This window comes from Anabrus simplex, chromosome 1 (assembly GCF_040414725.1).
Source record: "Anabrus simplex isolate iqAnaSimp1 chromosome 1, ASM4041472v1, whole genome shotgun sequence".
Lineage (NCBI taxonomy): Eukaryota > Metazoa > Arthropoda > Insecta > Orthoptera > Tettigoniidae > Anabrus > Anabrus simplex.
Genome location: NC_090265.1, coordinates 1,091,499,914 through 1,091,516,037, shown reverse-complemented (window position 1 = coordinate 1,091,516,037; position 16,124 = coordinate 1,091,499,914). Strand labels below are relative to the sequence as shown.

General features: G+C 39.2%; 1 protein-coding gene across 1 annotated transcript in view; it reads left to right on the top strand.

The window, feature by feature from the left end:
- Positions 1-5,985: 5,985 nt before the first annotated feature.
- The window catches only part of QIL1 (MICOS complex subunit MIC13 homolog QIL1), a 29,729-nt gene continuing 19,590 nt past the window's right edge, over positions 5,986-16,124 (top strand). Inside the window, exons 1-2 of the mRNA XM_067150397.2 lie at positions 5,986-6,261; positions 6,352-6,496. Coding sequence (XP_067006498.1) covers positions 6,242-6,261; positions 6,352-6,496 — 165 coding nt within the window. The 5' untranslated portion in view covers positions 5,986-6,241. The remainder of the gene's footprint in view (positions 6,262-6,351; positions 6,497-16,124) is intronic.

Genomic DNA, 16,124 nt, shown 5'->3' with positions numbered 1-16,124 from the left:
TGTTAACCCATTTTCTCGTGGCTCGGATTTGATATGGACTTGGCAACAAAAATACAAATTCATGAATATCTGTGTTATCATAACCGGTACGGTAAAAATGTATAAGATATAAATGGTCGGAAATATAATTCTATATAACTTCGTTTATGTAGTATTTATCAATACGACCACTAATATTATAAATATTTGAGAAGAAATTTTAGGCTTTCCCCTGAACTACCAATTCATTCAGCGTAAATAAAATAATTTATAGCCTAAATTGTAGTGACTCATTCTCCGATTTTGTATACCAGTTTTCAATGAGATAGGACCACTCATGACGTAAATATTTAAGAATTAAATTTATGGCCTTCCCCTAAACTACCATTTCACTCAGCGTGTATAAAATTATTTATAAGGTAGATTGTAGCGACTTATTTCCCGACTCCGCATACCACTTTGAAGTATAAACTTCGTCCACTTCCGCCCCCACTTTTCTACACTTTTACAGTTCTCGACTGTACCGTACTGGGAGCGGAGGGACGCTAGTTCTTTTTCGATGCACTCGCGGGAACAATTTTAGATTATTTCGAGTTCCTGGAAACTGTCGGCTTTCTTCGCTTTATCTCTGTATTCCTTTGATGAGACATCCCACAAAAAAGGCCTTTCTCTTATATCATTAATTAAGTCCAAAGTAATCTTGCTCCACTCCATTTCTGACTATACATTTTAGTAGGTACCGGTATAGTGCAGAGAGGACGACATACGTGCGTGTACTGTATTTGTAGCTTATAGCAAAGAGAATGAGTATTGCGGAGTGCTGTAACTATAATCCTGCTTCACGAGAAGTACGTCGTTTGTGTCGTTTAGGCTATCTGTTGGAATGGAAATAGCACGGAAGTTGGCGAAGCTGTGCCGACATCTCACGAACAACGAATTAACTTGACATGTTTTCTACTTGGAAACACGCCAACATGTTAAAAGTGTTAATCTTGGTAAAGGCCGGTCTCCACTGATTAACATGTAATACCAACATGTTAAATTTTACACGTTACAACTGACATGTATATTGTGAATGTGTCTTCCAATTGACTTTGCATGTTAACTCAGAATGTTGAGGTTAACACTTTTAATATGTTGGCGTGTTTTCCGCTCCATGTGGAAAACATGTCAAGTCAATTCGTTGTTCGTGAGATGTCGACACAGCTTCGGCAACTTCCATGCAGTTTCCATGTCAACAGATAGCCAGACGACACAAACGACGTGCTTCTCGTGAAGTAGGTTTATAGTTACAATATTCCACAACACTCATTATCTTTGTTATAAGCTACAAATACAATACCGGTACCGGAACGCGCACGTATGTCGTTCTCTCTGCACTATACTAAAATTTATAGTCAGAAATGGAGTGGAGCAAGATTACTTTGGACTTAATTAATGATGCAATAGAAAGGCCTTGTTTGTGGTATGTCTCATCAAAGGAATACAGAAATAAAGCGAAGAAAGCCGGCAGTTTCCAGGAACTCTAAATTATCTATAATTGTTCCCGCGAGTGCATTGAAAAAAACCTAGCGTCACTGCGCTCCCAGTACAGTCGAGTATTGCAAGAAAATCAGAAGTCGGGTGCGGGAGCGGACGAAGTTTATAGTTCAAAGTGGTTTGCTTTTGAAGCAATGAGCAGGATGAGGTGAGGAAATGTGTCTAATAAAACTGCATTTCTAAGTCATAACAAGAAGCAACAGTGGCAATAACAAAGGGCCAAATCCTCTTTATCTGAGTCCATTGGCCTTATTTCAAAATACTAGACACCACCTAAATGTATTACCACAAATTGATATGGTGAACTACTTAGGGCCTATATATAAACAAAGAAAGTCAAGTTTAACATGTTTACTAAGTGTGGACACAATGTTAAATGAAACAGTATTCAACATTTAACATTGAACATGTTGATGGTGTCACCAGTTAACATTTAACACTTTTAACATTTAACATGTTGTTAAATGTTAATCAGTGGAGACCGGCTTTTAACGTTCTGAGTTAACATGCAAAGTCAATTGGAAGACACGATCACAATATACATACCAATTGTAACATGTTAAATTTAACGTGTTGGTGTTAAATGTTAATCAGTGGAGACCGGCCTTTACCAGGGCCGTCCGTTCATTGGGTTAACATAATCATTTCGGGTGTACTTGGGCTGAGTGACTCAAGGCCGGTCTCAACTGATTAACATTTAACAACAACATGTTAAATGTTAAAAATGTTAAATGTTAACTGGTGACACCATCAACATGTTAAATGTTAAATGTTGAATACTGTTTCATTTAAAATCGTGTCCACACTTAATAAACATGTTAAACTTGACTTCCTTTTTCTATATACATGTAGTTCATTGTATCAATTTGTGGTAATACATTTAGGTGGTTTCTAGTATGTTCAAACAAGGACAATGGACTCAGATGAAGAGGATTACTGGGCGAGCTGGTCGTGCGGTTAGGGGCGCGCGGCTGTGAACTTGCATCCGGGAGATAGTGGGTTTGAATCCCACTGTCAGCAGCCCTGAAGATGGTTTACCGTGGTTTCCAATTTCACACTAGGTAAATGCTGGGGCTTACCTTAATTAAGGCCACGGTCGCTTCCTTCCAAATCCTAGGCCTTTCCTATCCCATCGTCGCCATAAGACCTATCTGTGTCGGTGCGACCAAAGCCACTCGCAAAAGAAACAGATGAAGAGGATTTGGCCTTCCTTATTGCCACGGTTTCTTCTTGTTGATTTAGAAATGCAGTTTTATTAGGCACATTTCCTCCCCTCATCCTGCTCATTGCTTCAAAAGCACACCCCTTTGAAGTATAAAGTTTGTCCGCACCCGCCCCCGACTTTTCTGAACGTTTTACAATTCTCGACTGTACTGAGAGCGGAGGGACGCTAGTTTTCTTTCGATGCACTCGCGGGAACAATTATAGATAATTTTGAGTTCCTAGAAACTGCCGGATTTCTTCGCTTTATATCTGTATTCCTTTGATTAGACAATCCACAGATAAGTCCTTTCTATTATATCATTAATTAATTAAGTCCAGAATAATCTCCTTGCTCCACTCCATTTCTGACTATAAATTTTAATATAGTGCAAAGAGAACGACACATGTGCGCGTACTATATTTGAGCTTATAACAAAGAGAATGAGTATTGCGGAGTGTTGTAACTATAAACCTACTTCACGAGAAGCACGTCGTTTGTGTCGTCTGGCTATCTGTTGACATGGAAACTGCATAGAAGTTGCTGAAGTTGTGTCGACATCTCACGAACAACGAATTGACTTGACATGTTTTCCACTTGGAGCGGAAAACACGCCAACATGTTAAAAGTATTAACCTTAACATTCTGAATTAACACACAAAGTCAATTGGAAGACACAATCACAATATACGTGTCAATTGTAACATGTTAAATTTAACATGTTGGTTTTAAATGTTAATCAGTGGAGACCGGCCTTCAGATGGCTAAGGCGCTGGCCTTCTGACTCCATGTTGGCAGATTCGATCCTGGCTCAGTCCGGTGTTATTTGAAGATGCTCAGATACGTCAGCCTCGTGCCGGTAGGTTTACTGGCACGTAAAAGAACTACTTCAGGACTAAATTTCGTCACTTCGACGCCTCCAAAAACCGTAACAAATGGAGTAAGTGGGACGTAAAGCTAATAACATTATTATTTCGGGTGTACTTTCCCATTCTTTGTGTGTTGAATTTAAGAAATTGTCCACCGTTTCAAATCTAAGGCAAGAAATTATGTTTCACAGTTGTCATGAGGGTGAATAAATTGAGGAATTTCGCACCTTAATTTACTTTGAAACATTCAAAATGATGTTAGAAATATCATGTTAACAGTTTTATCATGTATGTTTATCTATGCAGCGAAGTGAAATCTAAGAGAAGACGTTATTTGACTAATTGAAATTTCTAAATAATCAGCTTGTTTGTCTCTTTTCTAGTAGAATATATATGATTCTAGTTGATTATATGTGGTGCGTACTTGCTGACGAAGTGTTTTCATACGTGTAAAAGTGATTTTTTTTTCTATGATGTTACATTTATCATGTTAAATTACCGCTGTTTGTGTAATATGTACGTGATATTTTCGTGTTAGCCAATACCAGCAATTCGACTACTTCAGCCGCCATGCTCTTTAATATTACCGTCTGAGCAACGAGCTAGAATAACATAGAGGGGCTGTATGCCTGTCATCAGCGCTCCCTGCTTGAAGCAAGTTGATAAGAGGCAGCCATGTTAACGGTTGTCAAAACAAAGTGAATTGGCTCGAGAGCATATGTTGAGGTGACAGGGAGATCGTGCATGCCAATTTAATTCCCTAAGTTTTAAGAAGTGAAAACATAGATTCTGGCTTTCAAGAATGCCAGCCGTAAGCTCAGTGTATGGTTGTACTAATCGGAGTAATAGAACCAAGGATATATCGTACTTTAAGTATTACTGAATTATAGCCGAGATTCCTTTTTGTAATTTCTGTTTATAATTAAATCCATTTTATTGTTTACTTAGTGAAAGTACGGATAGCCACGGTAATTGTTTATCGAATTTTGTTTCATATTTCGTTTAAAGAACAAGGAATTAACGGAACAATGCGTTGTGAGAGCGAAAAGAGATAAATGGTATCCCACTCAATTCAGTTGCTTATGCTCTGTACATTTCCAGCCCTATTTAATTTTCATTCACGTTTACAAATAAAGGAAATGGAGCGCCCACCTCCAAGAAAATGTAACCACAAAAAAAAACTTATTTCGTTCAAACGTACACCAAGTATGGTAAATACAGTATTTTACTGCTATTTTTGAAATGTATACAGCCTTTATTGTAGATGTCTGTTGCCTTGGTTTTTAAAACTATGCCACAATTCATAATGGACAACTTTCAAGCTTACCTTTCAGCTAGTAATCCCAGTATGATATGGTAATGGGAGAAACATGATATCCCCCCTATATTATAATAAATAATTACACTAAACGATTATTGTGGTAAAGTATTCATGGGCCACCTCTGTGGTGTACTGGTTAGCGTGAGCAGCTGCCACCCCTGGAAGCCCGGGTTCGATTCCTGGCTCCGTCACGAAATTTGAAAAGGGGCACGAGGGCTGGAACGGGATTCTCTCAGCCTGAGGAGGTCAACTGAGTAGAAGTGGGTTCGACTCCCACCTCAGCCATCCTCGAAGTGATTTTCCGTGGTTTTCCACTTCTCCTCCAGGCAAATACCTAACTTAAGGCCACGGTCGCTTCCTTCTCCCACCCACAAGGTCCCTGTTCAGCATAGCAGGTGTAGCCCTCCCTCACAGTTGTATCCCCCGACCCAATGTCTCACGCTCCAGAACTCTGTCCTTGAGGTGGTAGAGGTGGGATCCGTCGCTGAGTCCGTAGGAAAAACCAAGGATAAACAGGGTAAACAGATTAAGAAAGGAACACAGTACTCATGAGGATGCAATAATTTTAAAAATATGAACAGAATGAGGTTGTAACCTATTGTAGGTCCCTATGATTTTAAGGCTTCCTGTCATAAATATTTATGTCCATCGTTTTTATTCTAATTTACGCTTAACCACAACAGCCAAGCAGGGTAACGCTCTTGTTCCGATTTCGAGGCCTATTCGTATGTCACTGTGCGATGTTTTCGAACTACCCTACAATCAACTGATCGTGATGTTGGCCTCGTGCCGCAATATGATGAAGTGGCGGTATTCGCTTTAATGCTTCAAGCTTTCGGCAACGGTCTTTAATTCTCCCCCAGTGATTCTAAAATGCGTATTTTCTACACTTTTCGTCATTTAAAGGCCATGCCCCCTTGCTTGTGTGACAACAGGAAACATGGCGGACGTTCGTTCTATTAGCTTCACCCAGGCAGCGCTTCCGCCTCTCTATGTTATTCTAGCTCGTTGCGTCTGAGGATTGGAGTCGGTCTTGCTTGCGCCCTTGCTACTCATTCTCTTTGCGCCCTTGCGGCTTCAGTCGCGCCCAACCCTCGTCCACGGAGCATATGGAAGTTCTATTCTCTCCTCTTGGGCTCTTTGGTTCATAGGTTCATAATCATAAGGCATAAGCAGTGTGTGATAGTTTTTGCGGTGATTACAACCGTACGTTATCGCAACTGATGAGAGGAACTTTTATTTGTCATACCATTCTCATATTATGAATTAGAGCTTACAGTCTTTTCTTATTTTGCCATTCGATTTATTCGTTTGCGATTGAAAATTATAAATATGGCATTTCGCCTTATAAGGTTATGTGCAATTTATGTATTCTGATAGATATTTTATTTTGCTTTTCCATGTAACTACAGTATAACAGAATTATTCATTCTTTTTTGCAGATTCGGAGCAAAGGTTGGAATTGCATATGGTGTAGTCTACTATACGGCTCAGGAAGGGATCTGGAGCGGCAGTGAAGGTTCATTACAAGCCTACAAGAAGTTATATGATGTAGCAGCGCCATACGTGATTGAATCTCCCCTTAAGGTAACATAATAATAATAATAATAATAATAATAATAATAATAATAATAATAATAATAATAATAATAATAATAATATTTGAGTCATCAGTCCATAGACTGGTTTGATGCAGCCCTCCATGTCACCCTATCCTGTGCTGACCTTTTCATTTCTACATAACTGCTGCATCCTACATCTGCTCTAATCTGCTTGTCATATTTATAATTTAGTCTACCCCTACCATTCTTGCCTCCTACACTTCCCTCAAAAACCAAATGCATAAGTCCTGCATGTCTTAAGATTTGTCCTATCATTCTATCTCTTCTTCTCATAAAATTTAGTCACAACGATCTCTTCTCACCAATTCGATTCAGTATCTCTTCATTCGTGATTCGATCTATCCCATCTCACCTTCAGTATTCTTCTGTAACACCACATTTCAAAAGCTTCTATTCTCTTTCTTGGTATAATTTTTCCTTCCGCAGCCCAGAGTTTATAACATTATAAGGAAGCAAAAATAATGCAAATCTCACTTGGAATTCCTTTTAGAGGAGAGATGTGTTCATTGCGATGTCTAGGAACCCACTATCCCACCCCCAGAAGTACATTTACTCTTATAACCTAATAAGAGCAGCACCCGCCATTGCCATGGCTAAAGTAACTACGTGAATTCTCATTGGTCAACGCGAACAGAATGTGATATCATTGCCATCACTGCTGACAAATACATTGCATTACCAACCCCGGCTGAATAAAAGCACAAAGAAAAACACCATGTAAAGGAAACAATGTGAAATACACAACAGCAGTAATTTAATTTAATACTTACGTTAATGTAGAGCCTCCTAAACAGTCCAGACCAATGGTCTTGTCCAGGTTCTATCCTAACCATCCGCACGTCCAGACCAATCGTGTTTCCACATGAAACTAGAGGTCTTGGGCCGCTTCGTGGCTTCCAACCGTCCAGACCAATGGTCTTGCCCACGGTAAGAATCCTAACCATCCAGGACAATAGTCTTGTCCATGGCAAGAATCCTAACCTTTCAGACCAATCGTGTTTCCTCACGAAACTAGGGGCCTAGGGCCACTTCATGGCTTCTAACCATCCAGACCAATGATCTTGTCCAGATCCTATCCTAACCGTCCGCACGGCAAGAACCAATCCAGACCAAAGGTCTAACCAATGTAACAATAATCACCGCCACCAGCTATCGAAGTACAACCCATTACTTCCTAAGTACACAGGTTGGCAGCAATGAGCGCCTCTTGACAACATCCTTCCTGAGCGTGTAAACAAACGACAGCTGAATGTAGCGAGTGCTGGGCTGCAGAAGGTAAAATTATAATTTCTTTTCTTTCTTTTTGTTCGAGTTATCATCCTTGTTTCACTTCCATACATTGCCATGCTCCAAACGAAAGTCTCAGAAACATAATAATGTTGATTTTATGTCCCCACTAACTACTTTTACGGTTTTTGGAGACGCCGAGGTGCCGAACTTTTCCTCGAAGCAGTTCTTTTAGTGCCGAGTAATATACCGACATGAGACTGACTGATTTGAGCACCAGACTGAGCCAGGTTCGAACCTGCCAACAACAGGTGCTAAATCATGCTACCATATTTAGAGAGATAGGAATGTGGAAAGGAATGAATAATATGATAAACACAATGCGCCCGCCATGGCAATTGAAAACTGTGCGGTTTCCTTCTTTTCTTTTCAATGAAGGTGGTAGTCTTGTGGACATGCATGATGCAAGGTCTATTGGGGCAGTAGAAAACTACTGTAATTTTCATGACAGCTGACGTAAGCCAGCCAGTAGGAACACAGAAAATTGTGGCAAATCTGAGATTTACAGTTCGTCCATTTTAATTCTTCTATATAGGTAATAATACTTCTAGGGGCAGGTTGGTGGGTCCCTAGCAACCAGAAAGAATCTCTCCTCTGTGCTACTTCAGATATTGCTTCATGTCATTTTAGTATTTTTTCCACCTATTTAATGTGTGAAGGGTCTACAGAACTTCCAACAGGCCTAAGCTTAAATGAATTTATAAAATTGAAAATTGAAATTGGGTACAAATAAATTCAGGACAATAAAATAAAATATTTTCATACTATCGTGCTTTTCAGGGTTCAGTTTGCAAACCTCTGTGAATTATATAAGTACCTTCAAAATTGTCTATTTGCAGCTATCACTGTGGCTTTGTTTGATTTCACAATTCCTATCTTTAAATAATTAAAAACAAAGTCCAACCAATGTTGCTTTGGTCTCCCCCATGCTTCTCTTATACTCCGTGGCCTCGTCCACTGTTCTCCTAAATAACCACCCTCTCCACCATTCGTGTTGCATTACCCCTCAACTGAACCTGAATTGTACAAACACCTTCTACCGTAGTGTTCATTATTAACGTAGCCTCTACCTTCCCATTGCGAGTGCCCACTTATGCCTACCACCTATATGTCAGCAGTCTTTTTCATTACTTTCATCTAAGTTACTTCCCACGATTTAAATAAGATAACCTGAGTCCACTCAGCCTTCTCTCCTGTATATCAAAAGCTGGGCTGAGTAGCTCAGGGAGTCGAGTGCTGGCTTCCTGAGCCCAAGTTGGCAGATTCAATCCCTGCTCAGTCCGGTGGTATTTGAAGGTGCTCAAATACATCAGCCTCATGTCATTGGATTTACCGGCACGTAAAATAACTACTGCGGAACAAAAATCTGGGACTTTATGGCATCTCCAAAAACTATAAAAGTAATTAGTCGAACATTAAACCAATATCATATTAAAGTTCAGGGGAGAAGTGTTAAAATGTTTCAGAATAAAAACTGGCAAGGTTTTGGATTACACTGATCATCATCATCATTTTACAGTTCCAGTTTCCCGGATACTGTTGGTGAGCCTCTTCCATTCTGTCATATTGAGATACATTCTGTTGTTAATGACGTCCTCCAGTGTCCTTCCCTGATCTGCAATGTCCATCCAGTGGGTTCTTGGTCTTCCCACCATCAGTTTCCCTGCCACATGTCACTCCAAGTTAATATATGCTGTTCTTGTTGGCTCCATCCTCATTACATGCCCAAACCACCTCAGTCTGGACATGCTGACTCGATCTAACAATGATGTAACAATCCCAGCTTCTTTCCTAACCACATCATTCCTCAACTTGTCCAGTTTGATTTCTTGAATTGTGGACCTAAGGAACTTCATCTCGAATGCCTGCAACCTTGATGAGTCTTTCTTAGTGAGGGTGCAGGTTTCAATATCATAGGTTAAGATTGGTATGAAGTACTAATTGAACATCACCAGCTTTGATTTTGTTGATACTTTGGGATCTGAGAGGAGGGTTCGTACTTGCTGGTAAAAGGAAGAGCTCTTCGGCACTCTAGTTGCCGCCTCTTTTGTGGCTACTTTATTTCGAGATATTACACTGCCGAGGTATGTAAAACTTTCCACACTTTCTAGTGGATGGTTTCCTAGCACGATGTTCGCTGGTCGTCCCTCTCTGTTTATTGCCATCACTACTGTTTTGAGTTCGCTTATCTTGAGATTGAACTCCTGGAACTTAACGTTCCATTCATTGGGTCTCGACTGTACTTATTCCTCAGTTTCTCCCCAGATCATAACATCATCAGCAAAGGCCGTTGCATTTAGTTCACCAAAAATTTTCTCTATGTTCTTCATTATGTCATCCATAATGGCGATAAACAATAATGGGGATAGTGCACTGCTTTGGTGGACTCCACTTTCGGTCTTGAACCTGGATGAATGTCCGTCACCCAGTCGCACACAGCTTGTACAGTTCTCATTCAGCATCTGAACTTTCCTCACCAGTCCCTCTGGCACATTCCTTTTTCTCAGGCATACCCATATCTTCTCTCTTGCAATGCTGTCATATGCCTTCTCAGTGTCAAGGAAAACCATAAACAGATCTTTCCCTTTTTCTCAATATTTTTCCATGAACTTACCAACACCAAAGATTAGGTCTGTTGTGGACCTGTTAGGCCTGAAGCCATTCTGTTCCTCTTCAAACTGTGGCTCTAAGATGACTTGCAATTTGTTCTCTAAGATTTTCTCAAGAATCTTAAGCCCATGAGAAAGGAGTGTTATTCCCCGGTAGTTGGAACATTTTCTGCGATTTCCTTTCTTAAACAGGGGGATATTGACACCCTTGCTCCAATCAGTAGGTTTCTTGCCATCTTTCCAAACTGCATTGAGCACTCTGTGTAGCCACTGTAAACTGTGGACACCTGCTGCTTTAATCATGTCCGTGCTGACTTCGATTCCCGGGGATTTCCCTTGCGGCATCTTCTTAAGGGCTGCTTCTGTTTCTGCCCATGTAGTGGGAGGTACCTCTGTGCAGTTTTCAACAGCTGGTTCTTTTGTTCTCTGATCTGCTTCTGTCCTGTTCAGTAGGTGATCAAAATGATTCCTCAGAACCTCTCTGATGTCCTCTTCTTTCCTGGCCAGGTTTCCATTAGGATCCTCAATTGCTTTGATGGTTTCAACTGATATGCATTTTAATTCTTTTCTGCCATAAGCAAAAATATTACTGATTCTTGTTTTAACTAAAGTGCCCTGAATCCATATGTGTTCAGATTTTCTGTATCGCATTAGTTTTTTTGTAATTTTGAAAAGAAAATCAAAAAAACATAAAAATTCACAAAGATCCTTGTTAAAAAGAATACGTAGAATTTAATAAGGCAATATATCTGAAATGACTGCTTAGGTATTGAGGGATGTAGAATCCATGTCTGTATTCAGATTTTCTCTCTTATGCTCCGTTTTATGTAATTTATAGATATAAGAATGAAATACTTCAAAAATTTGAACAAAAATGTCAATAACGTCAATTAGGTATATTGTTTTAAACGTGTTTGAACACTGCAGTATTAAATTCAAGTGTATAACTAACTATAAAACATTGAATTATATTATTAAAAAGTATATACAGCCATTCATATGATCAATTTGTTGGTCGAAATGTTGCACCGTTTTGATGTCCTGCTGTGACTTTAAGATGAACTCCTCTTTAAGCACCGGCAATAATCCGCTAACATTGCTTCATTCCACTTGTCCTGGGATCTTATTTCCATTGTTTTAATATCTTGATTAAATCTTTCACCCTGCTCCTCACTCATTGCTCCAAGATTTTGGGGGAAGTAGTCAATATGATTGTTTAGAAAATGAAGTTTCACACTCATGTTACAAACTACAGATTTGAAGTTAGCTAACATTTCCTTGGCAGTTTCCTTGTAATTTTCAGATTTTTTGTTACCTAGGAAATTTTGTCAAGCTTTTAAATGAACGCGATGCAGGTTTTTCTGTTTCATTCATTGGCTGAAAATTTAGATCCCTAATTAGATTGCGTATCTCTGGTCTATCAAATATATCCGCTTTAATTTTTGCTTAACTTTTTTCTGGAAATTCCCGTTTTAGAAATGGAATTACAGTAGTTTCACTGCTAAGGCCAGTAATAAATTGCTTCATAACCCCAAGCTTAAAATGGAGTGGGGGCAAAAGTACTTTGTCTTTTAGGGATAAGTGGCTCATACAACACACTTCTTACCTCAAGTGTCCTTGCAGTATTAAGCTAGAAAAAAATAATTATAGGATACTTTATTCATAATTTTTAATTTCAGTTGTTTTATGAGATTTTTGTGATTCCATTATGTCTAAGTGTACCAGCTTTAACACAATAATAATAGTATAATTGATGTAAAGATATATGTTAATTTCTGTATTTAGACATTTTCATGAATTTCTGAAAAAGTTGTTTAAAAAAAATTGGATGTGATGAAATGAAACTACGTATGGGCTTTGTAACTACCTATAGGGGGGAACTGAAAAACATAAAGTTTCTCTGTAGCAAAATGGCTGCATGTCAATGTTATCTCCACTGCTTCTCAATATGGCTCTCGATTACATCATGAAAATTTAGCAAAAGGAAAACCCACCTACAATTAAAATTGGAGTAAAACCCTCAATAAGAACAAATTGCCTGGTATTTGCAGATGATTTAGTTCTCTTAGCCCTTGATGTGGGAAAAGTTCGTACCCAGATCACCAGTCTCCAAAAAATCACCCTAAAAATATCACAAATATCCTTAGAGAAAACTGATATCATGCCAATGAAACCCCTGAGTATAAATGAAGTCTTCATAAATGATCAAAAAATTACCACAGTTCTACAATCTAAATATCTTGTAGTAATCATAATGTTTAACTAAATGAGAAACAGAACTAACAAAATGAAAAAAGCCCAAAAATCTTGTCAATGTATAATAATAAATGCCTGTCAATAGACACTAAGATCCAAGACTATAAAACTGTAACTCTCCCAGAAGCCACTTATGCCTGTGAAACACTGATCCAAATTAAAAACGAAAGAAGAACTGATCAGCTCCTCAATACTGAAAGAAGAATCATCCAAACTTACATAAATAAAAAATACCAGGTCAAGGGTGTCTGCAAAATTCTTCCTAATGAAACTCTCTATCGAGAGATTGACCCAATCAGCAGCACAATGAAGGAGAATAATAATAATAATAATAATAATAATAGAATCTCGTATTTCTTTCACAACTTGCAACTGCCAGGAAATCATCTTCTTCGACAACTAGTCATGATTAATCTTGGAAAGAAGACAAGAGGGCAATGGATGTATGAAATTCAGCAAGATCTCAAAGCAGTTGGACTCAAGGTTAATAGAGAACAGTAAGGTTAGTCATTCTGCGTTACGGGCTGCCATTGGCTGTCGCTGTGACATCACCATGGAACATCGCTGGTAGCCGCTAACGACAGATTGTATTAGCACGCGAGTAATGTTTCTCAATTTAATAATATACCAAAGTGATATTTTAGAATTTTTGAACGTCATCCAATGTATTCTATAGAAACATATATTCTGTACAAGGTAAAGTATAACATCGCAGCGCTACAAAATAAGAGATACTTCGAAATGCACGACATTTTAGGTTTAAGTCAACAGATTCGGGGCAAATAAATAAGGCTATATTAACTGTTATTCACTTCTACTTTAGTGAAGATGATGTTGACGAAATGCATGGAATCTGCACCTCACTGTGACTGACAGATGGGGTTTGTTTTATATCACAAACACTGTTAATTTGTTCAACACTTCACGGTGAAAACTTACAGGACACATTGTGATGTGTAATAAATTCAAGTCTTGGAACACTAGCATCAAATAAATGGTTTGTCTTTCTTTCCGTTCACATAAGTCAAGAAGAGTATCACAGTCTAGTATATTCACTACCTACTCGATTTTCATCAAAAGGGCTACAGTTCAAATCGTAGTCGATGAAAGCGAGGCAGGGTATGAAATAAGTTATTTTCCGAGTTCTGTGCAAAAAGCAAAGGTCTCATGGCTTTGCATATGAAGTTTAAAACAACAAATGCAATGGTCACGAACATTTCTTGACCTTGAAAACACTTACTTTGTTGATAAATGCCACATTTTCGCTTACGGGCAGCCTCTATTTTTTTTATTTCTGTTTTGCAGCCAACCAGCGCAAACGGAATAAGGTTCGGATCTTAGCATATGATTTCAAGACTTGTGGATGGACGTCAGGAAAGCGGCTTTTCAGCTTCACAAACATATTGTTCACAACTTCTGGTTCCCTGTTCAAATCTGTTCGTCCATGAACTTCAGCAAATATGAGTTTGAATTCAGTGATCATTTCCATGAAATCATCAGAAGGGACGAGCAAACCTCCCCGAGACAGCCAGTGTACCCACCCCAGACTTGGGTCATCAGGCGGTGTCAACAACTCTCCTCTAGGCGTGCACAAGGACCTGTCAAATTTTCGGCAGCGATATGCAATGAACCCCACAACGTATTTGAATCCTTCCACACTACAGTCAGTATCTTCCTGTAAGGATAGATCATCACTATCAACAGCTGGCAATTCAATGTCATTAATATCCTTGTCACCCTCAGTCATCGCCAGAGCTTCAGTCATGTCCGGGAGGATGCTGCCAAACATAGCCGACGTAACAAATTCCTCTCCTTCGGCAGGAGCTACAGGTGATACATTGGAAACAGGAATATAGCTGGAATTGGCTCCTAATAACAACAGTCTGATCCTATTTTTGACATCAGGTGGAGATGGGTGATCGTAAAAATGTACAAGACCTGTTAGACGCAAAAAGAAATTTTCCATGCAGTCTTGATTCAAACGTGATGTGAGAATGTATTTAATGCCGAAAGATTCCATGTCTTTGAAAAGGCCAAGCAGGTAATGGATACTTTTCAAAAATCCTTTTTGAAAGGGAAGCATAGCCTATGTTTCGCAGAGCCAACACGCATGTTCTCATAACATTCATAAAATTATGTGAGGCATTTCTCCTGTTCATAGTGATGAATGCCAAACCACATGCAAGTGGCTTGTCTCTCTCAGGTATTCTAGAATTCAAAACGTCAAGTGTCTCATCGGCAAGCTGTATGAATGCATTAACATGTTTTCGTCTGGCATCAAGTACCAGATAGCATGTGCTGTTGTGTTAGAAAACAACTCAGCTGCTAATCGTACACGCTGTCGCTGCCTGTCTGTCACATTAATATGATGCTGAGAAAGCTTAGGACACATTTTAAATTCACCACTATCCAGAACCAATAATTTTTCAATCACACTTTTTGTTGCTGGTTTTTTTGCAAGGTAGTACAATACCTTTGTCCAAGAAGTGATTTCATACATACATACATACATACATTATCATTATAGACTGTTATGCCTTTCAGCGTTCAGTCTCCAAGTCTCTGTGAATTTACTGAACGATGCCACAATCCACGATTTGCAACTAGTGTTGTGGCCTCATTTAGTTCTATACCTCTTATCTTTAAATCGTTAGAAACCGAATCTAACAATCGTCGTCTTGGTCTACCTCTACTTCTCTTACCCTCCATAACAAGGTCCATTATTCTCCTAGGAAACCTATCCTCCTCCATTCGCCTCACATGACCCCACCACCGAAGCTGGTTTATGCATACAGCTTCATCCATCGAGTTCATTCCTAAATTAGCCTTTATCTCCTCGTTCTGAGCACCCTCCTGCCATTGTTCCCACCTGTTTGTACCAACAATCATTCTTGCTACTTTCATGTCTGTTACTTCTAACTTATGAATAAGATATCCTGAGTCCACCCAGCTTTCGCTCCCGTAAAGCAAAGTTGGTCTGAAAACAGACCGGTGTAAAGATAGTTTTGTCTGGGAGCTGACTTCCTTCTTACAGAATACTGTTGATCGCAACTGCGAGCTCACTGCATTAGCTTTACGACACCTTGATTCAATCTCACTTACTATAATACCAACCTGGGAGAACACACAACCTAAATACTTGAAATTATCGACCTGTTCTAGCTTTGTATCACCAATCTGACATTCAATTCTGTTGAATTTCTTACCTACTGACATCAATTTAGTCTTCGAGAGGCTGATTTTCATACCATACTCATTGCACCTATTTTCAAGTTCCAAGATATTAGACTGCAGGCTTTCGGCACAATCTGCCATTAGGACCAAGTCGTCAGCATAGGCCAGACTGCTTACTACATTTCCACCTAACTGAATCCCTCCCTGCCATTTTATACCCTTCAGCAGATGATCCATGTAAACTACGAACAGTAAAGGTGAAAGATT